Source organism: Egretta garzetta, unplaced genomic scaffold (assembly GCF_000687185.1).
Source record: "Egretta garzetta isolate BGI_Z169 unplaced genomic scaffold, ASM68718v1 scaffold306, whole genome shotgun sequence".
In the NCBI taxonomy this organism is placed as follows: domain Eukaryota; kingdom Metazoa; phylum Chordata; class Aves; order Pelecaniformes; family Ardeidae; genus Egretta; species Egretta garzetta.
In genome coordinates, this window is record NW_009260131.1 from 2,697,212 (window position 1) to 2,724,413 (window position 27,202).

The 27,202-nt window shown below is 36.9% G+C and overlaps 1 protein-coding gene across 2 annotated transcripts; it reads left to right on the forward strand.

Moving 5' to 3' along the window:
* Positions 1–4,671: 4,671 nt before the first annotated feature.
* On the forward strand, positions 4,672–26,320 carry KIAA1841 (KIAA1841 ortholog). Of its 2 annotated transcripts, XM_035896968.1 has the most exons (20): positions 4,672–4,821; positions 6,740–6,926; positions 10,581–10,674; positions 11,721–11,959; positions 12,824–12,882; positions 13,706–13,866; positions 14,738–14,824; positions 14,929–15,039; positions 17,028–17,151; positions 17,337–17,489; positions 17,724–17,869; positions 18,208–18,307; positions 19,396–19,428; positions 21,031–21,130; positions 22,098–22,192; positions 22,303–22,331; positions 22,429–22,502; positions 23,575–23,663; positions 24,140–24,231; positions 25,111–26,320. In XM_035896968.1, the coding sequence occupies exons 1-20, from the start codon at positions 4,672–4,674 to the stop codon at positions 25,145–25,147; spliced, it is 2,160 nt and encodes a 719-aa protein (XP_035752861.1). In that variant the 3' UTR covers positions 25,148–26,320. The 2 variants fall into 2 exon arrangements, with proteins under 2 accessions (XP_035752861.1, XP_035752862.1); XM_035896969.1 differs by lacking the exon at positions 6,740–6,926 and having other exon boundaries at positions 4,757–4,821.
* The last annotated feature ends 882 nt before the right edge of the window (positions 26,321–27,202 follow it).

Here is a 27,202-nt window from a genome sequence, read left to right on the forward strand (position 1 = left end):
GCGGGGGGCTCCGCCATTGGAGAGGACTGAGGTGGCTGGCAGCGGTCCCCGCTGTGAGGGCGGGTCCCACTAGGGCGGTATTTCATGAGGAGGCTGGTTGCACTTGTAGGATTTTGCCCCCAAAACTGGGATCCGTTGGTTTGGGTGGTTTTTTTATTATTATTTTATTTGGATACCTTACTTAAATTTTTATTTTGACTAATATGTGGGCAAACTACAATCAAAGTTGCGGATATTTCCCCCTCTCCCCTCATTCTGCACCATCACTTTGTGGCATTCAAGTGTTCTGCATGAAACCTCATGCCCATCCCACCATCTTTAACTTCCTGCAGGTTATGTACGTGCAAGAGGACAGTAGTTCCTCATTTTTAGAGTGATTCTTTGCTTTAAATAAAAAAAAAAAAAGTCTTAAATGAGGCGGTGCATTACCGTAATTTAAACCAACTTTCTGCATAATGAATTAACTCTTTGTTTAAATCATGTCAGTTTTACGAAATATTCAAGTGTGGGTAATCTTTTGCACCACTTAATCCAGAATTCTAAGTATTAATAAAAATTCCTGTTGCCGCGTATCTTTCTAAGTTGTGCATATCAAATAAGTCAGAATTAAACAGTTCCAAAACTTTTTTCCTGCAATTTCCATAGTTGACGAAAGGGTTGAGTTTTACTTGCAGTAACAAACTGGAGAGAATCTGCAGAAGTTACCGTGTCTCTTGTAACAATATGATTTATTACAGGCTTTATTTGCTCTTCTTATGGAGTACACCATTCTTGCATGAGGCAGAATCTTGCGTGTGTCTTTACTTCTGTCAGAATTTCCTAAAAGACAAAAAGGCCAACCTTAAATATCCTGTATAAAGCCACAAAGAGGAGTCCTGTGCTCTTTCCAGAATAGAAATAAAAAGACTTAACTTCTGTATGCTGTAATTAAGTATGCTCCTTCATTTATTTTTGCAGTGATAAGCATATATAAAACTGTATTTTATTGTACCAAATAAGCAAATAAAAAAATATTTGAGAGACAAAGCCTTCATTCTCTCTGAATGTGTCATTGCATTTTAGAGTACCTGTCATCCCTTCATGGTTGGGTTGCTTCATGGTTCACAGTGCTGATGTCTGTGCAAACTTGTTACCAGCAAAGTACTCAGATTTTTTTTCCTTTAAATTATAGACTCTAACTATTGCAAAATAAGTGCTTTTATTTATTTATTTATTTGATTACCCAGTAAAATCATATCACAGAACAAGTCCTTAAAATGGTGATTTATGCAACATTGACATTGCTAGTAATTTTACTTTCATTAAGCCTATTTTATGGCTCATGACCAGAGGATTCTAAGACTCCAGCATTTACTTATCTCATTCAGACATATTTTTAAACCAGCTGCTGCGTGTGCACAAGGTAGCACAAGAAGTCAGCTTCATATTTTATAACCACTTAAATTTGCCACTGGTGCTGACCTGTTTTTGTCCGGTTCTTTCTTTTCATAACAGCGTATATGATAGAGACTCAGTGGCTTAAATATAATTGATACTGACATCTGTCTGTGCGCTGACAGTGAAAAGTCTCCACCACAGAATTACCACAGTGACACCACTTGATAGGACTATCAGGATGAGGGCTAAGGACTCAGTGACTGCAGGGACTGATCTACCTTTACCTCATAGTGGCATCTTTGTTGGAAAGTTTGGGCTCGTATGGTCTGTGAAGGATCTTTGTCCTTTAAAACTGGCTCTTTGGCATGCTTGGCAATAGTTTTCTTGTAGATAAAATTGCTAAAATGGTACGACTTTCTATAAGACTTGTCATCTGCGTTTGTGGCTTTTTTTTTTTTTTTTTTTTTTTAAATTTCATGAATATATAAAACCTAAGAATTATCTTGAAGGGTTCTGGGTGTTTTTTTTCTTTCTGACTGTTTCATTCAGCTGCTCTTTTGAGAGGATGAAAGCTTACAGTTACCTGCTATTGTGATTTCTGTTTCTACCAACAAAACAAAAAAGTGCTGGAGTAGCTTCTAGAATCAGAAACAAAATCAGTGCTGTTTTGTATATTTTACATCTTTTCTTTTAGAAAGAGGGTGATGCTAAAGAAACATCTACATGTAGGTTACTTCTCATAACAAGTGATCAGTTAAATCTGCTGCCATCTAAGTGTGTTGTCTCTGAAATTCTCTATAATCATTGCTTTATATGTCAAAATTCTGTATGTGACTTTTAAGTTCTGTTATTTACGTGATCTGTTTAAGGTACTTTGGAAAACATCCAAGTGCTTTCCAAATATGACTCCTTACTAAGCTCTTTGGCTGTGTGTTAGTCTAATATGAAAGTCCTGATTAATGCCTGCAGTTTTCTCCCAGCATATGCTAAAACCGTACTTTGAATTTTTGCTGTGTTCCCTGGTGCTGTATGTAAAATTCATGTGGAAAAAGAAAAAAACAAAACCAAAAAAACCCCAACCCCTAAATGTAACACTTTTTTCCCAATTAGAGGAGATGCTTTTTTTAAAAAATGTTCACTGCTGTCCTTGTATGCTTTGTTCTGGTGTTCAGCTTGAAGCTGAAGAAACAAGGTTTCTTGGCCCTGATAATCTCAGCTAATCAGGAATTATGAGTGCCTTAGGACAACTCAAAAGTCAGGTCTCCAGGATGAGAGCTGAAGGATATCCAGGTGTCCTGCTTCTTGGCTCCAAAGTATTATTGACGGCCCTTAGCTGGGTGCTCTGGGTTGGCTCCTATATAATGGAAGTCAGGTGTGCAAAACAAATAGGCAGAGCAAGAGGAGACTGAAGTTGAGCAGGAGAAAGTTTGGGGGAACAAACAAGCGTATTCAAATATAAGTAAATTTAAATTAAAATGTCCCTCTGTTGCTTAGGCTGTTTATTCTGAGATGGTGGGAGGCTTTTGTTTGCATTGGAGGGATCAGCAGTATGAATCCCTCCTGGAATCAGATAGCTCAAAGGAGTAGTAGATAGTGCCTGCTGCTGTTGAATTGTTTTTGGTGTGTTTTGCACATCTGCTTCTCCCCCAGGGTTTTGAGGATGCAGATATGAATACATAAATTTTGTCAAATAAAACATTTAGTACTTGACTGTAACGGTGTGGTAAACATTTTCGATAGTAACTTACGGAGTGCTGCAGTTAATGTAGATGAAGCTTTAGTAAATGGTGCAGTGAGACTTACTAATAACATTTTCTTTTCTAGGCTTAAGTAGCCAAAAATGAGTCGTGGATTGTCAGAAAACAATAACTTCCCATATGACAACAATCAAATGGTTTTGGATATGATCCTGTGTTCCCTAATAAATTTCATGAATATATAAAACCTAAGAATTATCTTGAAGGGTTCTGGGTGTTTTTTTTCTTTCTGACTGTTTCATTCAGCTGCTCTTTTGAGAGGATGAAAGCTTACAGTTACCTGCTATTGTGATTTCTGTTTCTACCAACAAAACAAAAAAGTGCTGGAGTAGCTTCTAGAATCAGAAACAAAATCAGTGCTGTTTTGTATATTTTACATCTTTTCTTTTAGAAAGAGGGTGATGCTAAAGAAACATCTACATGTAGGTTACTTCTCATAACAAGTGATCAGTTAAATCTGCTGCCATCTAAGTGTGTTGTCTCTGAAATTCTCTATAATCATTGCTTTATATGTCAAAATTCTGTATGTGACTTTTAAGTTCTGTTATTTACGTGATCTGTTTAAGGTACTTTGGAAAACATCCAAGTGCTTTCCAAATATGACTCCTTACTAAGCTCTTTGGCTGTGTGTTAGTCTAATATGAAAGTCCTGATTAATGCCTGCAGTTTTCTCCCAGCATATGCTAAAACCGTACTTTGAATTTTTGCTGTGTTCCCTGGTGCTGTATGTAAAATTCATGTGGAAAAAGAAAAAAACAAAACCAAAAAAACCCCAACCCCTAAATGTAACACTTTTTTCCCAATTAGAGGAGATGCTTTTTTTAAAAAATGTTCACTGCTGTCCTTGTATGCTTTGTTCTGGTGTTCAGCTTGAAGCTGAAGAAACAAGGTTTCTTGGCCCTGATAATCTCAGCTAATCAGGAATTATGAGTGCCTTAGGACAACTCAAAAGTCAGGTCTCCAGGATGAGAGCTGAAGGATATCCAGGTGTCCTGCTTCTTGGCTCCAAAGTATTATTGACGGCCCTTAGCTGGGTGCTCTGGGTTGGCTCCTATATAATGGAAGTCAGGTGTGCAAAACAAATAGGCAGAGCAAGAGGAGACTGAAGTTGAGCAGGAGAAAGTTTGGGGGAACAAACAAGCGTATTCAAATATAAGTAAATTTAAATTAAAATGTCCCTCTGTTGCTTAGGCTGTTTATTCTGAGATGGTGGGAGGCTTTTGTTTGCATTGGAGGGATCAGCAGTATGAATCCCTCCTGGAATCAGATAGCTCAAAGGAGTAGTAGATAGTGCCTGCTGCTGTTGAATTGTTTTTGGTGTGTTTTGCACATCTGCTTCTCCCCCAGGGTTTTGAGGATGCAGATATGAATACATAAATTTTGTCAAATAAAACATTTAGTACTTGACTGTAACGGTGTGGTAAACATTTTCGATAGTAACTTACGGAGTGCTGCAGTTAATGTAGATGAAGCTTTAGTAAATGGTGCAGTGAGACTTACTAATAACATTTTCTTTTCTAGGCTTAAGTAGCCAAAAATGAGTCGTGGATTGTCAGAAAACAATAACTTCCCATATGACAACAATCAAATGGTTTTGGATATGATCCTGTGTTCCCTAATCGGTGTTCCTCAGCCTATCAACTGGGACAGTGTGGCAAGGCTAGTTCCAGGATATACATCCAAAGAGGTGAATTTACTAATAAAAGAATTCATATACTTTAAGCAGTACTTTATGAAGAAGAAAACATCTTTGGGGGAGGGAGGGGAATTCAAGGTAAAGGATTTTTTTTTTCCTGAAGTAATTTATACCTAAAGAATCAAAAATGTTAAATGAGCAGTAGATTGTTTGTTTCTACAAAACCTGAACATCAAAATTAGGAAATACATTCTGTGTTTTATTTCATTAGAACTGATAGAGAATAACAACAAAAATTAGTGGAAAGTAAAAATTAAGAAGTGGAATAAAAAAAAGTAGTTGTGCTAACATATTTCAAATTACATAGCTAAGATTTTTGGGGAGAGGATGGCACTATCTACTAATCTCATGTAGATTGTAGTATACCTACTAGCAAACCTGATAACTTCTTACGCTTGTCATTACAATTCTGAGGAAGTAAGAGTTACAGATCTCCATTAGGTAGTTAAGAGTGTGGTTGCCTCTTGCTCGGCCCTACAAGATGGGGATTTTTCTTTCTCTTTGGTTGGAATAGAGTTGGAAGAACCTAGTACTGCCGGATACTTAATATTTCTGGATTGCTGAACTTCCTGGTGAAATGCTTACTTTTTTTTTAAATACTAATTTTGAAATTTTTGGTTCTGAGAGGGAAGTAAGCTAAAAGAGGAAAACATCTTTTGCCCTTGTGATTCAGCAAAGCTGGAGAAAAACCCAAGCCAGCTGTCTTTATTTTCTTGCAAACTTAATCAAATGTGTCAGCTCACATTTATAGCATTGCTATTGGGCATCACTGTAACCTTGTATTTCGAACATAGAAGTGAATGATTGGGAGTAGAGGCTTCTGTGGAATGTTACTGCCTTTCAAGTGCTTGGCAAAGCGCTCGTGGGGGGAGGTCTCTACTGTTTACCTTTCAATTTGCGGACAGGACTGTGCACGTTAAATAAAATAATTATAAAAGTATTGGTGAGCTCTTGCCTCGTATTAATGAAGAGAATATGATTGATTAGTACATGCCTGGTTACTCTGTTTTAAAAGAACAAAGTTTCTCAAATACTTGCAGACCCTGTTTAAGGCAATTAAGTAAATGTATATTTGTGCTTTTATGTATCTGTTGTATAGAGTAGACTGGCATCCTTATAAATTTAAAACACTACATTAATATCAAAGGGATGTCACTGTGTCCACCTCTCCCAAAGGGGCAGGTGGCATGCGGCAGTGTCAGTTAGCTCAATCCAAAATAAATTAAAACAGCTGCTTGAATGGAGCCTGACAAGCTGTGTCACAGGAGGATCACCTGTAAAATTAAGTAGATTTACTTCTATGTGTAAACTAGCTGTGTGTAGGATTCTGCTGAACCAAACCTGTAGTTGTTGTATCAGTACAAATTCACAAAATGGAAAAACTCAAAATTGTTCATTACAAAATGTACAAAGTTCATCAAAACACAGAATGGAAAGTTAAGAGAACTGCGTTGGAAATCACCAGTCCCTTTCGTCCAAATCAGAATGGAAGTCATAAAGTAAAAATAATTATTACGAACCGATTACTTTAGCTACTTTTAATAATATTTGACAGTGTTTATGGTAAAAGAACTAGTTACAGAAAGCGAATTTAAACTCTCCCCGTAACTTTCCTTTTGAAGATCAGGCTTAAAATCACAGAGTTTAAGGAAACAAAGGTTGAAACAGTTTCCATCTTATTTTTTTTCTCTTTCTGTTAGTGTTTAATTATTGTAAGTGTTACTACTTTACAGTAAACTTATGTACTTTCTTGATACCACTAAGTAAATAGGAAGCATTAGAAGTTTAATATCAGTAACTGTTCACATCCAAAAGCTGTCATGAAATACAATATCAGTCTCAAATTATAGTTATTAAAAATGTACTGCAAACTACTGCTTCATTGTCCTATCATTTAATCTTGTGACAGTGTGCAAAAAGGTTTGATGAACTAAAAAGCAGTGGAAGTTCACCTGTTGACAACCAGTATAATCCCCTGATGGCCGCTGGTGGGAGTCCTGTGGAAACTTTAGCTACATACATCAAATCCTCCTTGCTTGATCCACAGACAGAGTTTCAGGAGCCTGCTATTGGGCAGGATTCCATTTCTATAACTGGTATGTTTTTAGTCATTCTGAAATATATTGGCTTTGATTATAATCAGTGTGTGCATGCTTTTCTGTCCTGAGTGGTAAGTCCACCCAGGAGTAGTACTTGTTTGTCTTTAAAAAAGAAAGTTAAGTATAAATATAATGCATATGTTAAGTCACTTTCAGTGACTTAACAGTTTAGATTAAGAATCAATGTTTGTTTAGGTATTTTTACTAGCTTGTCCTTCGAAAAGGCATAAATCCTTAGGCTAATTCCTCTGATAAGGATTTTTGGTGGGGAGAAGAATTAAACTCCTGCTTTGTATCCCTCATGTACTGCTAAACGTCCAGCCACTTGCAATCACGTTAAGCTGTGTTACTAAAATAACTAGAAAGTTTTGTGTAGAAAAACTGCAGAAAGCTGAGGAGGTGATCCCTTGAGGTCAGACCCTTCTCTCCCAGCAAAAAGCCCCGTGTTTGCCATGCTGCTTGGTGGCAAGATGGCTACATAGGATAGTAGCTACTTTTTGATGCAAGACAGTCTTGCAATGACATAAAATGTGTCTTAATTATGTGTCCCAGTAGTAGTTTGGCAGAAGAGGACTGGTCCTAATAGTTGTATTCCAATCACAGCACAATTAAATATTGTTAACATCTCCTTAATTACAACTTCTTACAGGAGAAGTACTTATCTGTGTGATAGTTATTCTCGGGTTTTTGTTGTAGACTGAGATGTTTTCAGCACCTTGTAGGACTTGGTAAAAGTGTTGCATGAGAAATTTGCTTCAGTAATGAGTAAACAATTTCTGTGTTAAAAATTAAGACAACAGTGAAGTGTTTAAACAAAATGTTTTCTGTATGATATCCTTCACAGTGCTGCAGCTTTCTGGTCACTGTAGTCTTTGAGGAAAACCAGCTGTTTGACCTTTGCTGGAGAAAGGATAAAATATTTTTAATAACTCTAATCAAGAGATGATGTTTGAAAACTGTATATGGAGTATCTAGACTGAAAATGCTTGCAATCAACTTTCAATTATATGCTCATTACATGCATGATGTGGAATAAATGCTTCTTGCACCCACAGGTGGCTACTTATAAGATTAGTACCTTCCCAGTAGGCAGTTAACAAGCTAGCTCTGCTTACAGAACTCCTTAGACAATTAGTGCATGTTTTCTTTTTAACAATGTAATACATGTAATAAGTATTAATGCAGTTAAGTACCCTAACATTTCCTGCTACAAGATCCTAGCCTGAGATTTTTCTGTTTTCTTTGTGACTTTGGATAAATAAATTTCCCTGTTTATGTCTAATTTGTTGATATGAAATTAGGATAATTTTTTTCTCACAGGCTTGAAGTGAACTCACCTGCTTAATATTTTTGAGGTACCTGTATATTTCAGGATTGGGGATTGGAGAAAAGCCTATTTGTAAATGTTTTTTGTTTACTTCCTAGTGGATTTATTCACATCTGCTTATTGTTAGGATCAAGAATTTTGGGCCTGTTTGGATTTGTTTGTAGACAGCAGTAACAGCAAGAAAAAGCAATCGGACCAAATTTATTTTGAGCTGGATTCTGGTTTTGGCTGAGTTACGAAAGCTCATTTATGATTTGCTTATTATAAGGCAAACTGCTGTTAAGTCCCTCTGAATGCATGTTATGGCAGTAAACAAGCATGTAGCATAGCCTTTTACCCAAAGTATTTATTACTAACTTTCAGAAGTCAAACAATCTATAAGCTTTGGAGAGAATAAAAAGAAAAAGAGGAAGAAATGTATGGTGAAGTTCAGACATCCCCATTAATTTGTCTGTGTTGCATATTCTTGTCAGCATTATTTCCTTTAATAAATAACTTCACTGTGTTCAAAAACAACTTCTTAGTATTTGCAGACAGAACTCTTCCATGTCATTTTTTTCCACAGGCCCTTCCTTTAAAATACTTGCCTTACCTTCCATTCCAAATCTAGGACTCCCACTGTGGCCATTTTAATGCTAGCTTGGGTCACCCGCCTGCAGTGGAACGGCTGCCCTGAAGGCTGTGTCTGACCCAGCCCCTTCCAAGGTTTTACTGGGGTCTGCCCAGTAAATCTTCCCCTTTTATTAAGTGTGTTCCCTCTATATGGCCTTACTAAGGCTTAACTGTACAAGGCCCTGGGCTATGTCTTTAGAGAAAGCTTTTTCTTCTGCCTCTGGTTGGATAACTTTGCTTTCCTGAAGGGCATAACTGCTGTGTTCTGAACTGTATAGAGCTTCCAGGTCATCTTTTGTGTCAGTCTGCTATAGTTATTTAGCCGTAAGATGAAGAGCTCATAGAATCATGGAATCGTTTAGGTTGGAAAAGACCTTTAAGATGATCGAGTCCAACCATACCTGTCTACTACTAAACCATGTCCCTAAGCACCTCGTCTGCCCATCTTTTAAATACCTCCAGGGACAGGGACTCGACCACTTCCCTGGGCAGCCTGTTCCAGTGCCTGATAACCCTGTCAGTGAAGAAATTTTTCCTAATATCCATTCTAAATCTTCTCTGGCACAACTTGAGGCTGTTTCCTCTTGTCCTGTTCCTGGTTACTTGGGAGAAAAGACCCACTTGGCTACCTCCTTGGAGGCAGTTGTAAAGGGCAATAAGGTCTCCCCTCAGCCTCCTCTTCTCCAGGCTAAACAACCCCACTTCCCTCAGTCATCTTCAGAAGTGTACAGCCTCTTAACATTACATGAGAGGGAGAAGATGCTTCTGGAACTCTTTTTCCTAGAAATCTGAGTGTAGGGAGTAATGAAAAATCACGGGTTTTCATCAGTGCAAGACAGGCATGTGGCCTCCCATTATTTAAGAAAGATAATGATCTTTCTGACTTACAAACAAGGTTATTAAAGTTTCAGATTGCAGCGATCTATTCATCGCAGTTGTAAATGTTACTCAGTATGTGAATGCTGGGGTTGTCTTAACCCTTGAGCCAGAGCTCGCTGGATTTGGTGACTAGACCTCCTGGACTTCACTAGGGTTTGTGTCCAGGTTCCACCACTTGTAGTGCACTTGCTAAAGCATAGCTGTCCTTTATTCCTGGAATAAGCTACATGATGTAGTTGTAGGACTAGATGAATTTGATGGTCTGCTTTCTTTGAGCATTTTTGTATAATCTGCTGCTTTAAACCACGCGTTTGAGAAACCTGGCAAAAACATCTTAAGAGACTTCTGGGCTTCTGTTTGGAAGCAACTGATTTCCAAAGCTAACGTGTTATGGATGAGAAGTGGTTTTAGTCTCAAGTTGTTACATCCTGGCAGCGAAGCTTCCTGAAAACAGAAGCTTTGATGTGGCAACTCTTAAGACCCACATTCCACAAAACGGACAGGGAGAGCTAAAGGAGTGGATTGAATTCCCAGAAGGAAATGCTGAAGACTCTGTGTGAATCTTACTGCTTTATATTGAGGCAGAACCAATCTGGATGTGCGGCCAAGTGCCTGGACAACCCAGCAATGCTACTGATCTGGGTTTCTGAATGCATGGCATTCAGAACAGGAATTTGGATTATTTAGTAGCCCTTATGGCAGCGCAGATTTGTTGCTAGTTGTGTAATGTTGCTCCACCGTGACAGCTGTACTTCAGTCGCGTTTCCAAGATGCTGAGGAGCAAAAGGTCAGGCATTTTCGTTCTAATACAGCCTTTTTTCCTTACATTTAAGGAAGGCCCAGCGCAACCTCCACAAGGAATTGTTCTTTGGAATCTGAGAAAGATCCTGTGCATAAAGGTGGAGAAAGCACTGACGAAAGCCAGGGGTAAGAAGATCTTTGTATGTTTGTTATCTAGGGGATTATAGAACCAACAGAAAGATGTTTGAATTGCTCATGCTTTTCTACTACCACAAAGAAAACGACTGGGAACATCCTAATAAATGCTGTAAGAAATTTTGAAACCTTACATTGCTACAGAAATACTAGGAATTGGCTTGAGAATTTCTTATGTGTAAGAGGGACAGCTTATTTATGAATCTGTCCGTAGTTTTCCTCTGAGTCGTTGATCACTGCTGTGGCAAGAATGGGAAACATAACCTGATTTTAAAAGGGAATGAAACAAGATTGGTGCTCAATAACATTTTGATTAAAAAGTATGTTCTGTGAGCATAGATTTGTCCTATGTAAAAGCAGGAAAAGAAAGCCATAAATGAAAAATTCAAATGAAAATTTTACTACAACTTTAAATAGCCATGCACATCACTGTTTTCCATACTATGCAAGTACACGTAGAGTAATGCGTGTGTTTGCAGCCTAAGGGCAATGTTTTTTCTGTAGAGACAGAATTTACTGAATTTGACCTTTTCTTAAGAAATAGTCTTTTTTTATATACAATAAGACAGTTCTGGTCTCCACAGGTGGAAATAACTACTGTATACTCCTATTGTCATTGGTGCCTTGGTAAGTTAGGCATATATGTCTGCCTATTTTTTCAAGAAAGTGAAAAAGGAGAACAAATAAGTTCCTTATGTACTTCAGGTAGGATTCCGTAATGAACCGGAGACAAAATTGGGGACTGGAGCTAGAAGTTTTCTTTTTTCAGTCCCTTAACCACTGAATCACGCTGATCATGTGTCAGAGGATATGCATTTGTGTTCTTCACTTGACAATGCTGACAATAGTTTCTATTAAATTGCAATTATTAACTATTAATACAAACTATTGTTTTCCTTCTGTTAATAAAAACCTGTTAGTGACAACAGTGTTGCAATGTGTGGTCCAGATTTGGAGAGGAGATCTTTGTTGATGGGTGTCAGTGTTCTAATCGGCTTACGGTCCTGATTTGGTTTGTGGCTTGTTTTCTTTTTGAGGCCAAACATGGTGATCCATGTGTGTGATGAAGCTAAAAATCTCAAAGAAGACTTTGTTTGTCCTCGAGACCTTTTGGTTTTGGAAATGAAATACTTTGCTGAATATCTGTCGGTGGATGCCCAGCGCTGGGAAGAGGTGGACATTTCAGTGCACTGTGACGTTCACATCTTTGACTGGTTGATAAGATATGTTAAAAGGAACACTAAAGATTCTGAAGCTAATGAAATGCCCGCTTTAGGTAAAAGAAAGCATGTAGATCATTTGTTGTAGGTTAATTATGTTCTGTACTAATGGAAGATTGATGTTTTTGATACAGTTCAGCCCCAGTCTCTTTGTTTCTGACTGTTGCACTGAACTTGTTGTTTGTTAGAAAAGTGTTGCAGCAGAGATCTTCTGGTCATTGTAACAGATGTCTCTGATTTGTCAACACTGAGAGTTTTGAGGAAATATCCTGATAGTTGCAGTGGTGAAAAAGCTCTCATATATTTTGGGATCTGGTGTTTTTCGTTAAGATTCTTCAGACCTCTTCTGAACAAGAAGAGAGTGGTAGTTTTAAGCTACTGATGACTGTTGGGTTTTGTTCTGTTTCCTCTCTGCTCCCCATTGGTACAATTGCAATATTTTCTAAAATGTCAATGCAATCTGATATAATAGTAGAAAAACTTTTGCCTTTATGAATTTGAGGCAAGTTTTTAATCTTTTTATGAACCTTTTCTACCATTTTTTAAAAAATATAAACAAACCAAGAGAATAGAGTTATAACTTGCAATGCAAAGGTTACGTTAAGCAAAATCTCAGCTGGGTATGATGCCTACAGATGGAAGTTAATCTTGTGTAATTGCTTGGTCATTGTATCCCTGTGAAGCCACGTTTTCCAGTTTTTATAAATTCCAGTTTGTTATAGTTGTACTCTGGCCACCTAAATGATAAACTAAAACTTTGTTTCTTGAAATGCAAAATGCTCTACATATTGGAAGATGGAATGATGGGTTGATTGGTAAAATAATGCTTAAAACATATACTAAATATGTAGAGGGAGGGATGTGAAACTGAATTATCAAAAGAATTATTGTAAAAACCCACTTTTTTTGTTGCCTTTTAGAACCATCAAATGTTATATCGATTCTTATTTCTTCTGAGTTTTTGAAGATGGATTCATTAGTAAGTATTAAGAAAGAAAGATTCTCTGCTATAAGGGCACAGTTAATTACCAGGGGTTTTACAGTGTCTAACTTGTTTGTTTTGCTTTGGCTGATACATAAAGAAATGATACACGAGAACACTTTGAAATTTTACCACCTTTCTTATTCAATGCAGTAATCTAATGTTTGCAGAATCTCAATGCAAGAAAACTTACAGAGTAAGTTATTTCTAAATGTGATAGTGGGATCTTGGAGTTGCCTTCTGATGACTGATCTAGAGTAACATCAGTATCTGATTTCTGGTAGCTTTTATCAAAAAAGATTATTAGATCAATTAATACCTTTGGTTTATATCCTTTTTACACAAATTACACTTCTGCAGTTTAGGATCTGGTTCTCCAGCTCTGTATAATGTCTACTGACTTGTTTGTTAAAATGTTTGTCAAAATTTCTGTCATTGGAGTGATGCACAATTAGATACACAGTAAGCGTAGCTGATTAAGTTGAGAACCAGGCAATACTACGTATAATGTGTACTGGCGGTTCTGGTTTTACAAGCAATTGGAAGGTACCACTTGTTGAAGATGAAACATTTGCGGAGCTGTTTTCTGATCTGTAGAAACCTTTTGGAGGAGAACACAAGCTAACTCAGTCTCATAATAATTCAGAGTCTCCTTTAGACAAATCTGAGACTTGTTTTGTATTTTTAAGTTAAACTGAAATTGTTTTTCAGAAAACCACACTTTAAAAAAAATAAAAATCTTGAAGCAATTCATACATCTTTTGAGACAGGTTTGCCTAGAATTCCTTAACTTTACTTTTAATGTTTCTGGTTTTCCTAGGTAGAAGAATGCATTCAGTATTGTCACAAAAATATGAATGCTATTGTGGCCACGCCATGTAACATGAATTGTATCAATGCTAATCTTGTCACGCACATTGCTGATCTCTTCACACACAATGAAGTGGAAGAGTTGAAGGACAAAAGGGACAAATTTAAGAGGTAACTTTTTGCCCTGTAGTACACTACTGAAGTGCTGTCGGGCTTTTGGATTGTTTTTCAGAACAGCTAAAGCACTGTGAGGTTTGAAGTGATATATAGATACAATTTATTTTCTCGTATAATGTATCTTTAACACAGAATATCATGAAGTGACTTCAGGATTTTATATTAAAATTATGAGCAAAAGAAAAGAGCTTTTTATAGGAAACGAGTGAAAGGAAAGGCCACTCTAGGGGTGTGATATGGACAATTTATTCATGAATTCTCACATGGGAGCCAGGATTAGGGTAAGGAGCATGTGATGGCATGCTCCTAATTCATAGGAGAATGGTTTGGCTTCAGCATCCTGTGAACTCTGATGCTTGGACATAGAATTTAGGATGGCTGGAAGGCTGAATAGTTGTGATGGAATACTATTTCATACATAAGGACTCCAGATCAGTCAGTATCAAGATAAGGACCAATTATTGGAGGGCAGGCTGACAGACAAGCAAGGTGAAAGTAAGAAAGGGATGAAGACTTGATAACTTTTAGAATTAAAGTTATGTGTAATTTCACAGGAGTATTCATTAATAAAAGGTCTTTTAGTCAAGGTAGAAGCTGGCAGTTTACATTGGCAAACAAAGAAAGTAACAGAGGGGAAAAAATTAAGGGATCTCTTTTCTCACATCTGTGCAAAAATAAGAGATGACCAGGTCAGGAACTAGTTACCCAAACAGATCAGTTTAAAGGAAAATCACATTAAAAGCTAGATTCTGAAAGAAATACGGTGGATTCGCGTATCATCAGAATATCTGTTAGTCTCACTACAGATAAAACAGTTTTCAATTTTTTCTAATGGGTAAGCAAGCTGTGTTGGTGTCATTAATAGTAAACTTTTCTGCAAGAAGATTGAGAGGCTGTTTGATCCAGAGTACCCAAATCCAGATTCTCGAGGAAATGCAGCGACATTATACAGGTATGGTCTTTTTTTATTACTACTTCAGCTGGAAGGACAAGTCCCCATGTTTTGAAGTCCTGCTCTTACTCCAGTACTTTCTTTTTCTTCTTTTTTTAATGTAGGTGTTGTTTATGTAAAAAGATGCTAACTAAAGAAACTGAAAGAAGAATTCCTTGTGTACCAGGAAAAATCAACATAGATCAACATGGGAATATTGTCTATGTTCATATAAGGTAGTGAATATATAAATATTAAAAATATTTCTTCAACTATATGATTTGGGGTAATTTTAAAAAATACTACATGTTTAAGAATTATCAGATACATTACAAAATTAAGTCATATGAAGAGCACTACAAAACATCTCAACTTCTTATAACTACAAAAAAAAAAGGGCAATTATGATGTTTTACTTCTGAAATTCATTTAGCAGTACTGCTGCTGAATAGAAATGGAAAAGCTACAGCAATGATTACTGGGAGGGGCTATTTTGGGTTGTACTGCCTTAAATAGAAAATGCTCATCTAACTCTTTCATGAAAGTGTTTTAAGATATGTGTCATTGGTGACAAATTAAATTAAAGGCTGCATTTCTACAAGGCTTGTTATCGAATGATAGATCCACCTCTGCCAGCAAAGAAATGCTGAAGTGTATTTTCAAGGCTGACTTTATACTGTCAAATCAAATACTCTGCCTGCTTGAAGACTACTATAAATAAACTTTGCCAGTTGTTTTTCTGTTCTAAAGTACTTGTCGGAGGAGGTTCCAGGACCTGGTCTGTATGTATGCCTCATTCATTTGGCACAAATGTTTAATTCAATTATGTCTGTTTGATCCATGTTTGTGAACAGCTGGATTCCCTTCTTAATGGAGATCAGTGCGTGATCATCTGCAGTTCCCTCCCTCCCCACATGCCCCCTTTAAGGAAGGTGGTGGGAAATTAATAGCAGGAGCCTTTCTCATCAGAAGTATTTTGTTCAGAACAACCAAAACACAGTTCAGTGTCAGCTCCCAAGGTAACACATATTTAGTGTTACCTCCTACTAGTAATTCCAAGGTGTGGATTAAGTTCTGCCTAACAGTCTAAATAGAACTGAATATTGCAACCCTGTCCTGATCTATTAGGATCATTGGTGATTAGCCACGTAAAATTCATTAATTGTATTATTTCACTTAAGCTGACTGTATGTAGCTGCTATGCAATTCTTAGCATGTAAATGTGCAGGGCTTTAAAGTTACTCAGAGGATTATATAGGTTCTAATTATTTGCCTTGTGGTACTTGTGACCGCTTTTCTCCGCAGAATCCACTTACTGTTCCTTAGGTGAAGTGATGCTGGCCACTAATGAATTCAGGCTTATGAGCTAATACAAGCCTGTCTTTAATGACTTAAAAATAGGTTTATATTTATTGGTCCTCTAGTGGGGCCTAGAATGAACTTCCTGTTGGAAGTACTGATCGCTTAGTCTGGATTAGACGTATATAGAATAACAAATGATTCAGGTCAGGGCTTAAAATTGTGAGAAAACAGTATCTGCTCTTTCTGAAGATAACGTGCACCAGTGCAGGCTGCATATTCTCTTTTGAATTCTGAAGAGGCGTGTGTGGTTTTATCACTGGGAAAAAGTGAAGGCTGTATTTTTAAGACCAGAAGTCTTGGATTCATCAAAAAGACACAGTCTTATATTTTCAAACTTCAGTTCTTAACTGAGTAATTGCTGTTGCATTGCAGATACATAGAAACATATTATGTTGGCTTTTAAAATAAATAAAATAGAATGGCGGTACTTCACTTCTGTTGTGCAACATATTACTTCAAAGACAGAAAACTGCAATATGACTGAACTTGTTTGTATGTGCATATTTCAATTTCTTCTAGTCTGTGTATTGGTTTTTCTTCTGTTTTATGGTTCTCCTGATCTCCAAAAGACTTGATATTTGTCTTAGCTTATAAATTTGCAGTATATGGAGCTTGAGATGAATCAAGCTGTAATTCTTTGTTATTAGTAAGTTTAGGATGTTGTGAAAGAATATAGGCTCTCCTGTCGTGGTCTGAATTTAATAGTGATTCTCCCACGTTGTATCCTTCCTGTTCTAAACTCTTCTGTAGGCTTTTCACCAGTGGAACGTGTGTTGTTTTGCTCCTTCTCCACCTCGCCTTTCTGGTGGCAGGATTTAAATAGAGTTCTGACTCTATGAAACCTGGCCTTTTGCTTTTTCAGAGACAAAACCTGGGAAGTCCACGAGTACTTAATTGGCCTTCATGAGGAATTGAAATCTTGGCGGGATGTTTATTGGCGTCTTTGGGGGACAGTCAATTGGTTGCCCTGCTCAAGATGTAACCAAGTTAGTATATTTTCACTTGTTTGTCTGTAGGTGGCTTGTTGTGGGTGACTTTTGGGGGGTGAGGCAGGGATTAAAGCAGTTTGGAAAATATATGGCAATAAAGCTTGGTATATGTTCTTTATAGTGCAAAATTTTGACGTCCGTGGGTAATCTTATCTCTCATCTCTCTTTTTATTCTAATGTAGTCTTTCCTGTGTACTGAATTCTCCCATTGCCAATACCATTCGCAGCCAGTTCTTTATCCAGGTGTAGCAAGTGCTCTGGGCTCAACTGGGGCAGGAATATATCCCTGTTGTAACCAAAAAGTACTTCGATTTGATCCTACGACCCTCCCAAAGGTACTTCAATACTAGCTCAGTTTTAAAAGAGCGTAATGTGTGGTGATGGGGTGATAGTGTGTTATGAAAATAGATCTTTTCCAATGTAAGGATTGTAAATTGTTGCAGTGTCCTAAGGCAGGCTAGGACCTTGGGACACGGAAGTTTAAAAGTTGAACTTTTGTTATTGTACTTACCAAAATCAGTTCTTCCCATTAACTCAAGCATTTGATCTTGTGTGTATATGTATTGCAGGGCTGCAAAGTGAGAGATCACATGGTTGATTTACCTTCAGGAAATGAAGATGGGGATGCTTTGCCATCTCAGGCCACTAAAATATTGAATGATCTGCTCCATCACAGGGATGTTATTGTTGTTCCTTTCACTAAGGATGAGAATAGGTAAGAACATTGTATTAGCCTTCAACACTTACCACGTTACGTTTGGTTTCTCTCCCATTTTAAAATGGGTGACGTAGGCCTTTTTAAACATAACTCTTTTTATTGTTTAGATGGAAATTGTGAAGAGAAGAACAAGTACTTTTTATGTTTCAAGCAGACATTTAGTCATTCAACCCCCATAAGCATTCACTCCTATCTTTATATTTTAATGTATTGTTATCAAAATACGATGTAGCTAAGTTGCAGGTCTGTCTTCTCTTGGTGTACATGATGAGTAAAGAGAGGCTGATGAAATATGAAATAGAATTTTTTTTCTTTTTCACATCTTTCTCTTTAAGTGATTCTGGTATTGGGCTCTGTGATGAAAAAGGCATTGAATGTGATGTGCTTGTAGAACCAAATACGCCGTGGGGTCCCAAAACTGGAGAAATCAATGCTGTGAGTGACTACTAATTTTTCTCGCCCCCTTCTTTCTGATAATGAAGATTCTTACAAGAGTACTTCAAAGAATTCATTAGACAACTTTTAATAAAAACAAAACCCATATGTTGCTGGAGGAGTAAGTGCACTGCTGAGCATTGCAGGATAGCATAGGCTAGCACAGGTACAAAATCTGGTTGGTGAAAAGGCAATACTTTTACCATATCTGCCAGAAATGTTTCTGTGTATCAGAGGCAATTCCCTGTATGTCTATGCTTTCGACCCCATTCTTAAACCAATGATACATCACGTGGCAAACATTTAAATAATTGCTGCCTTTGTTTTGTCTGCTGATGTATCTGGGTATGTCCACGTGACTTTTTACAAATGAAGAACAGTAACTTGGGTTGTGATGGGTTTGGGGGTTTTTTTTGGTTGATTTTTGGGGCTTTTTTTTTTTTTGGTTCCCCTCCCTGATGTGGAAGATTGTACTTTCCCAAACTAAGATGTGTGTATGTTACTATGCGTATGTCAGGTGAACAGAGATACTTTCTAAGCCAAGTTGAAGGAGACTGTTTATAATACTACCTCTGGTTTAAAGAGAGCTTTCATGCAAAGTTTGAACTTTTGAAGTTCTGCACCCATTGTGGAATTTCTGGTAACTCAGTGATCCTGATGGTAGCATGGTGCTGCTGATTCTGTGAGAACTTCAGTGTGTCAGAAGCTCTCCCGCAACAAATGCGGGAGGCTATTAAATTTAAACTCTGTAACAATCTGGTTCATAACTGCCCCCTCTATCCTGGACTGCTTTTTTGATTAAAATCAGCTGTAAATATTTGTAGCACTAAGGTTAGTCAAATTAAAACATTATTATGAATTCACTGCATTTAATCGATTGGGAGTTCACAGCCTATTTGCACACCTTAGTCATTCCACCAAAATTTCTGGTTAAAGATGAGAGCAGGCCTTCTAGGAGTTAACAGTGTAGATTGCTGTACTGTAACATACCACTCCTATTTTTAGAATTCCACTTGCTTTTTTTTTTTTTTTTAGCTTTTTATTACTAGTTCTTTAACGTATATGCCTTTCTCTTTTTGTTACTACAGTTTCTTTCTCTGAAGAACTGGACTTTACAGCTGGTTAGTAAAATATTTTGTTCATAATTCTAAATATTTGCTCTTCTGCACTGGTGGATATCTAGCTTTGATTTTTGTCTTATTTTCTAATTAATTTGGAGGAAAATATGTTTTTTACTTCTGTGTTAATTTGGTGGTTGCAGTATAGCAATGCTTTTTACAAGAAAGTATGAAGTATGTGTGAAGTACTACTTTGGCTTGAATAAACATTAAAAATTCCTTTTAAATGTTTTTCTAAATGACAAAAACAATAGACCAGCAATGCACGCATTGGTTCTTAACAGTTCATTAGGCTGACAGAAACGTGTATCATCAAAATCAGAGTTCTTGAGTGTCTGTCTCTTGGATGGCTTGTCTGAGATGCTTCCTGTCTTCTCTATGCTGCTGCTTCATTGCCGAAAGCTTTTATCAGGGTTGAGGACCTAGTCAAATGCAGAGGATGTGGAGTTGTTCTTCCAGCAGCATAGGATGTCACATGATTTTTTCTTTTTTTTTTTTTTTAAAATGTAAATGCTAGAGAGCAGTAATTTATTTCTGTCACTCTTGATGATTTATGTTGGAGTCTGATGTTCCTAGTGTGCTATAGTAAGACTGTTCCTGTTGCAAGTGTTTTGAACTTGCAGTTAATTTTGGGCTTCATCTTTTCTCATGGATTACTAGGCACTTGTTAACACTTTCTTCAAAAGATAGATGTGTATATTCAGACAATGTAAATGTCACATTCCTTAACATTTTCATTACCCTGTGCTGGTCGGTTAGGAGCTATTCACTGTGACCCCACCTATTGCAATATTGGAGCCAGTGGTTTATGATGTACAGGAGAGAGAAGGGGGGAAAAAAAAAAAAGTGGGTATTAGGGTGAGTTCACCAAAAAACCCCAACCAGGTATTCCAGACCAACTTGCAAAAAATTGTTAATGCAGTTAGCCCTGGTGTACTGAATCTATGTGTATTTGTAGTGCACTGCAATATGCATGCTTTGTGGTATTTAATTAGTGAGTATCTCAGCAATTTCAGGCAGTTTGCAAGATGCAGCAAGCCTCAATAGAATGGTAAGTAAACTTGTAGATTCCTATATTCTATCATTATGTAGCTAGCTCAGATATTTGCTACTATAACATAAATTTTCTTACTAATTAGTAAAATAATATAGCCGGCAATGCATGGGATACTGAACACTGAATCATACAATGATATATGCTGGAAGGGATCTCTGGTGGTCATCTTATATATTTCCTCCCACTCTCAAAGCAGGGCCAACTTAAAGTTAGATTCAACTTCAAAGCTATATCACTTTGCTCAGGGTCATATCCAGTCAAATCTCTGAAGATGGAGATTCTTCGGCTTCTTTGGGCAACCTCTTACAATGTTTGACCACTTGGAAGAAACATAAATAAAAATTCTTACCAAAACATTCTAAGGAAAGATTTGAAGTTTTTTTCTCAACGTTTGAGAATGATGTTCTTAGACCTAGCTGCGCACATAGTTACATCACTAAGATACGGAGCAAGATTTGAAGACAGCTCCTTCAGGATGGATTTAATGTATCTTTTCATAGGAATTAAGCCTCACTTACAATCTGTGGCACTCTCCTCCTCTTGATTAGAAACAGCAGTCATTGTTATCTGAAGAAGAGGAGTATACCACTGGCTCAGAGGTCACTGAGGATGAAGTGGGGGATGAAGAAGAAGTTTGCAGGAAACCAGGTACAACAAGTCATCCTCCCTGGAATTTAGAGATAGGGATTCAAGGCAGCAGAATTCTTCTGTAAGCAAACTTTAAACATTAGGAATTTTTAAAATAAGAAATAATGTTATTTTATCTCTAGTTTTTCAGTGGTTACATACAAATTACCCTGTTGCTTGGTGCCATTAAAAATCACTGGCAAACAAGGAAAGCTGCAACTATTCATGTCTGAAATGTCCTCAAAGTTGATCAAGGCTGTATTTTGCAGGAAAGACTATTAAAATATTTTATAAAGTTTCTTGTAGATAAACATTGGAAGAAAAGGTAGTAGCTACATGACTGTATATTTGCAGAATTTTTTTGTGGATACACAGTGAAACAACTAGTGAACATGGCTAGAATTGTGTCAGCATACAAAATAAACTCTGTATGATCCAAAAGGATTTTTGTTCTTTTTCCTGTTTTGTTGGGGTTTTTTTTAAATATGATAATGGGTTTAGGAACATGCAAAGCCAAAAAGCAGCATCTCCTTTCCACCCTACTAATGAACTATTTGAACAGAGGCAGTTCTTTGTTCTTTTTGTCTTGACTCAAAGGGATTGGAGTTCACCACTACATTTTTGAAAATTTTTGTAGTTTAACTTTAAAATTGTTTGGTCTGATATTGCTCAGAGCTCATTGATTGAATTAACATGGTCAAATATCTAGCTTGTATGTGCACTTGCTTTTAATTTTACAACAGAAAACTTGTGCAGTTGTGTGCAACCACTCTGCATTTTAAATATGTACTTGAGTTCCTGTATGTGTGTAATAGAAAAGTGTTACAATAATCTGTGTATATTAGCATGCCTTCAACACTAACAAAGGGAAAATAAATAGCCTGTTCATTTACTCTGCTTGTGAAGGAATAAAGGGAAAAAATTCTTTTGTAGCTGTGTAGAAATTCCAAATATCTGTGTTGGTATTAATAGATATTTCTTTAATTAGCAGGGAGAAAGGAGAGATTAAAGAAATCCTACAAGCACCCAAAGAAAGTGGTTTCTTCACCTAGTGTTCAGAAAAAGGAGAAGCCATCTGACAAGGTAAAATCAGAGCTGCGAAGCCTCTCTGGTTGGGTTGAATAATGTGGAATTCTCTTAAGTTTTGGTCTTGATCTTAAAACATACTTAATGTAGCTTTCTTTCTTTGACAGTCAAGTTCCCGAGATGCGTCTCCATTCATGTAAGTAATTTTCAAAGCCTTTGAGAACGTAGCGTAGTATATCCCTTTTTGTAAACTGTTACTGGTAACATTGTGTGCATCTTTCTTTTCTAACCAGTGTGAGTATGCAGCAGAACAAATGGGATGCCTCCAGGTCACTAAGATTCAACCAAGATGCTCAAAGAGAAGATGGTCCGTTCTTGCATGAGTTTAGCTTTTATAAAGTTAATATTACGCAAAGAAAATTTTTCTTTCATATAAGAAATGGCTAATTTCCTTAAATATAGCTACTTGGAAACCTAGGTTGAATTCAGTCTCAGATATAGCAATGGGGTTTTTGTGGTTTGTTTTGGTTTGGTGGGTTTTTTTGTGTAGCGGCTCCTCATTTGGAAGAGAACAGATTTCAACTATACTAATCATTAGTAATCAGCTGTATCCAAACCACACAGCAATCTCAGACTCTTCCAAACTGTACAAAAATATTCATACATCTAGGAACTCCTTCTGAAAATGTTACTTGGCTAATATATGCCAATCTAGTCCTAACCTTATCTATTCCACGAGACAAAAAATATTTGTGGTAGGAAAATGAAAAGAAAATCCACCCTATAAAACTATACATTGTAATCTTGCACACAGGTTGAAAAAATAAATGGGCAGCATCGGGCCTACTGTCTTGGAAAATATTGGAATGGCATTCAAAGTTTGCAGGAGAAAAAGAAAACATGCATTATAAGTGTATGTTAGTGTGGTTTATGTTCTTTATTTGGAATGTCAGCACATAACCTGCAGAGATTATAGTTGTGTCATCTGATGACTATCTAAGTGTGCAAATAATTTTTCCTGCATCCCTGTGTTATTTGTTGTCTGTGCAGATAAACAGAGATAAACATTCACTTCTATCACTTTCCCAGTCTTTCTGACTAAAACTACTCAGAATTATATTTGTTTGCTCCACCTTTTGTCCTCTCTTGAAATTTTTGTGCCTTTTTGCCGTTTTGAAAAGCTCTGCCTCAAAACCCTTCCCATAGATTTTCATCTCGGTGTATTGCCTCAGACTGATTGTGATACCTGCCAAGAACATTGCTGAAGCTACATTATGCATTAGGATCTAGGATCTTGGTTGTTTGAGATTTTTATAAGAGCTGAAAAGAAAGCTAATTTTATGAATAGAATATCACTAAGTGTGCGTCTAATTCTTCTCTCTTTGTATTCAGTAGCAAGGAAAACCTCTGCTCTAAGTATTTTTTCTTATTTCTGACAGACCAGAGAAGAATGTCTGAGATTACCGGGCACTTAATAAAAATGAGACTGGGAGATCTTGATCGAGTCAAGTCAAAAGACAGCAAAGAAGTAAGATTTGTCCTGTCTCAACGTAGTGTTTACAGAATTGAAGCGAGCCTTGGTAACAAAAATACATAACACGAATTAGCAGTGTCCCTGCTCACTGCAGGGGGGTTGGACTAGATGACCACTAGTGGTCCCTTCCAACCCTAAACATTCTATGATTCTATGATTCTATGAAAATACCATCTATTCAATACTGAAGCTAAAGAACTGAATTTTATCAATCTTTATTTTGTTCCAAGCATGATTTTTTGTGGAAAATAGTTCTAAATAATATTTGAAGTTCACTGCCTTTAAAAACTGGGCAAGAAAACCAGGATGGGTTTAAAAGGTTTCATTACTGGGTTGTGATAATGAAACAAAGTATGCCATAGGTTCTGCTGAATATTAGTGATTTTTATGAAAAGTCACTGATTAAATTGGAATAGTGTGAAAGCATGATTTTTTTTTTTTTTTTTTTTTTTTTTTTTTCTGGATTCCAGTATGCAGGAGGCATTTATTCTAGACTTGAAGCTCAGATAAAGGCCTCAGCGCAGGTCAGCGCACGACAAAACAATGCTGAGAAGAATGCCAGGTAAGATTTTAAAATAAAAGCAAAAAGCAGAACATGGATTTTGGGTGGGTGTTTTTTAATGAAAAACATACCTCATTTCATATGCTTTTTTTGAATCAGCATCCCTTCCAGCAGGTTATGATGTGAAAGCTTCCTTTGTCAAATTAAACTGGACCTAAGAGAATGAAACTATGAAGCTCTTGTACCCATGCTGGAACAACTGCTTTATAGCTTCTATGCTGAAAGGTTGACTGCTGCTCCAATATAATTTTTTGTAAAATTATGGATAACTGGAAAAGTGTTAGCGAAGATTCCTTAGCCTATTCTTTGGCCTCCTTCCAAAAACAAAACCAAAAAACCCCCCACACCAAAAGTCTATGTTATTGCATATTGGTCATCTTCACCTTAAATGGGTAAGACAGGAAAGAACTGAGAAGCTGGCAGAGCATGTGCAGTTGTGGAGCATAGAACTGGTCATAATCTGGCCAGCAGGTGAGCCTCTTGAGCTGAAGCTTATAGTGGAGTTCTTGACAAATCTTTAAGGGATGGACTGGAAGCTTCAAATATGTTGTCAGAGGAATTTCTCACAGGTCTTACTTCTGTCAAAAAAAAAATGCATGTGACTTTCTGTAGAATTACTGATTTCAGAAGAAGATATTTGGCATCACGCTTCTTTCAGCTGTGTACCTTTTGTATGAATATGTAATTTGTGGGTCCAGGTATCCTGGCAGAAACACAACTTTCTCAATAATAGATTTTGAGTGAGATTCCCCCACCCCAGAAGACACTTGAACATGAAAGTAATTTCAAACAAATGCTGTACTAGAGAGCTGAGTGGACAATAATTTAAAATTCTAGCAGTAATAACGTACATATGTTTCTTATGTGTTCTTAATCCAGGTCAAAATCCCGTTTTGGTCAAGGCCGTCCAACATAAGGACTCCTGAAAAACTTTTAGCCAGAATACATTACTGCTTCCTGAAACTGTACTGCACTCTGACATACAGAGAACGCACATCTCTGAAAGCTTTCCAGTCACTTATTTATTACTTTAAGCCTTGTAAATTATTTTGTGTGATAAATGAATGCAAATCCAATAAGGTCTGTACTTATTTTAATTGTAAATATACTCTTTCTTAACTTTAAATTTAATTGCTTTTTTCAGGCTATTGTGTTAAGTTGCATAGAAAATATTTTATAAATCTACGAAGTTAAATTATTAGACTAACTTTATTTATGGGGGAAGACAAATATGCCTTTTAGTATGCTAGAAATACTGAAAAGGGAAAAGCAAGACTACTGAATTCTGAGTACAGTCAGCAGCATTAACACAACTTGCCTAGAGTATTTATATTGTGCAGTATTTGATGGTACATTTTAGGTCAGTCCTCTGGGGATTTGCATTTAAAGTCTGTTGACAATACCTGTGACTTAGACTAGTTTAAGCAAAATTTTAATGCAGTTCTGAGGCTTCCTTCTGTATATCACACAACTCCCATTCATGTGAAGGTGGGTAGCAGGTAGAGACTAGACCTCCAAAGACGATGTAAATGCCATGATGATGCAGTATTGCATCTTGCACGTGAAATGCTTGCTTTACTTGTATGTGAAATTAATACTCATTCCCATTACGTATCTGTCTCCTCTTGCACAATGCTGTGTTTTGTTCCCTTCTAATATCCAGACCCTAGGATGCAAGGCAGTTCTGTCTCTTAATGATGCTAAATTCCAAGCAGATATGCTATTAATGCTGCATCTTTGAACGGAGATGTATCATGAGGAAGATTTGTGCATGTAGATCTCTTGGGTCTAGTTACTTTCTGAAACCTGCCTGAATAATACTGTTTAGAAGTCAGATGCACTTTGAAGTTCTGTATTTGGAGCAATAGAATACAAGTTTGTCTACATGTAAAATCCAGGGCTACCAAAATGAGATAACTTGCCTAGAAAATATGTCACATATTAGCAAAGAAAATGGCAATAATGGCAATAATAATGGCTGAATTCAAGTAAACACATTCTGACTTTTTGAAACAGGTAGAAAGAGCGCTCAGGGAAAGCTTATTCCAGGCCACGGCTGTACAATAAATTGTGAGTTTGGAATTAAGTCAGCAAGGTCCTGGGTGGGGAAGGTGGGGGTGGGGTAAGGAGAGGGAGATTATTGTTTAAATGCACTCTTCTCTCCATTTGGGCTTTTTTTGTTTGTCTTGTTTCTTGAGGATTTCCAATAGGCATTAGAAGACTAGGATAGCAATACTTGAAAATACTGGTGGAAGATTTTTACTGAAACAATTAAAAATGAATGTTGTTTATTGTGTGTTTTGTCCAATGTTATAGCAAATTTGGAGCCAAATGAAACCAACGGGCAAAACTGTGGATTTCAATGGCTTTGATTTTGGGCAGGAGTGGTACATTTGCAGAAGTGCTTTAATCTCTATCAAATAAATAAGGCTTCATTATGCCTTAGGCCCATTTGCAAATAGTAATGCAGTTTTAAGCACTTAGAGTAAATATTGGAAGACTGATTGTTGAAAGAGGAAGTATTATAAAATCCACCGGGTATGAAAATGCAGTAGAATAAGTGTTCTGCTACAGTTTTATGATTTCTGATAGAGGATTGTTCCAAATTCCCATGGTGAACTTTGCTATGAAAGTTGCAGGCTGCATGTATGTGTTTAGTTTTCATAGAAATACTGATTAGAAGAGAAGGGAAAATTCCACTGGTTTTGTTCTGTGGGAAAGTGCCAGTTCTACGTGCCAGTATTGTTTTATTCAAAAATATTTTTGAGCATATAAAAATAACAAACATGATATGCAGTCTATCTTTTTTCCCCTTGCCAACCACCTTGAATTTTTATCTTGTATTAATTTTGAAAATTTGTCTTGGTTTAATGGAAATAAATGTTATTGATTTAAGAAGTGTGTGAGTTTTTAATAGGTACTTATAAGAACTAAGTAAGTGCATAAATATTTGATGGTGTCAATCATGCGT

Bases quoted from the DNA above. Each gene is read 5' to 3' on its own strand.
- KIAA1841 (XM_035896968.1), top strand. From the start codon at position 4,672: ATGAGTCGTGGATTGTCAGAAAACAATAACTTCCCATATGACAACAAT. The intron at 17,152-17,336 runs GTTAGTATATTT...ATTCTAATGTAG, and splicing joins CCTGCTCAAGATGTAACCAA to TCTTTCCTGTGTACTGAATT. The intron at 22,332-22,428 runs GTAAGTAATTTT...TTTTCTAACCAG, and splicing joins CGAGATGCGTCTCCATTCAT to TGTGAGTATGCAGCAGAACA.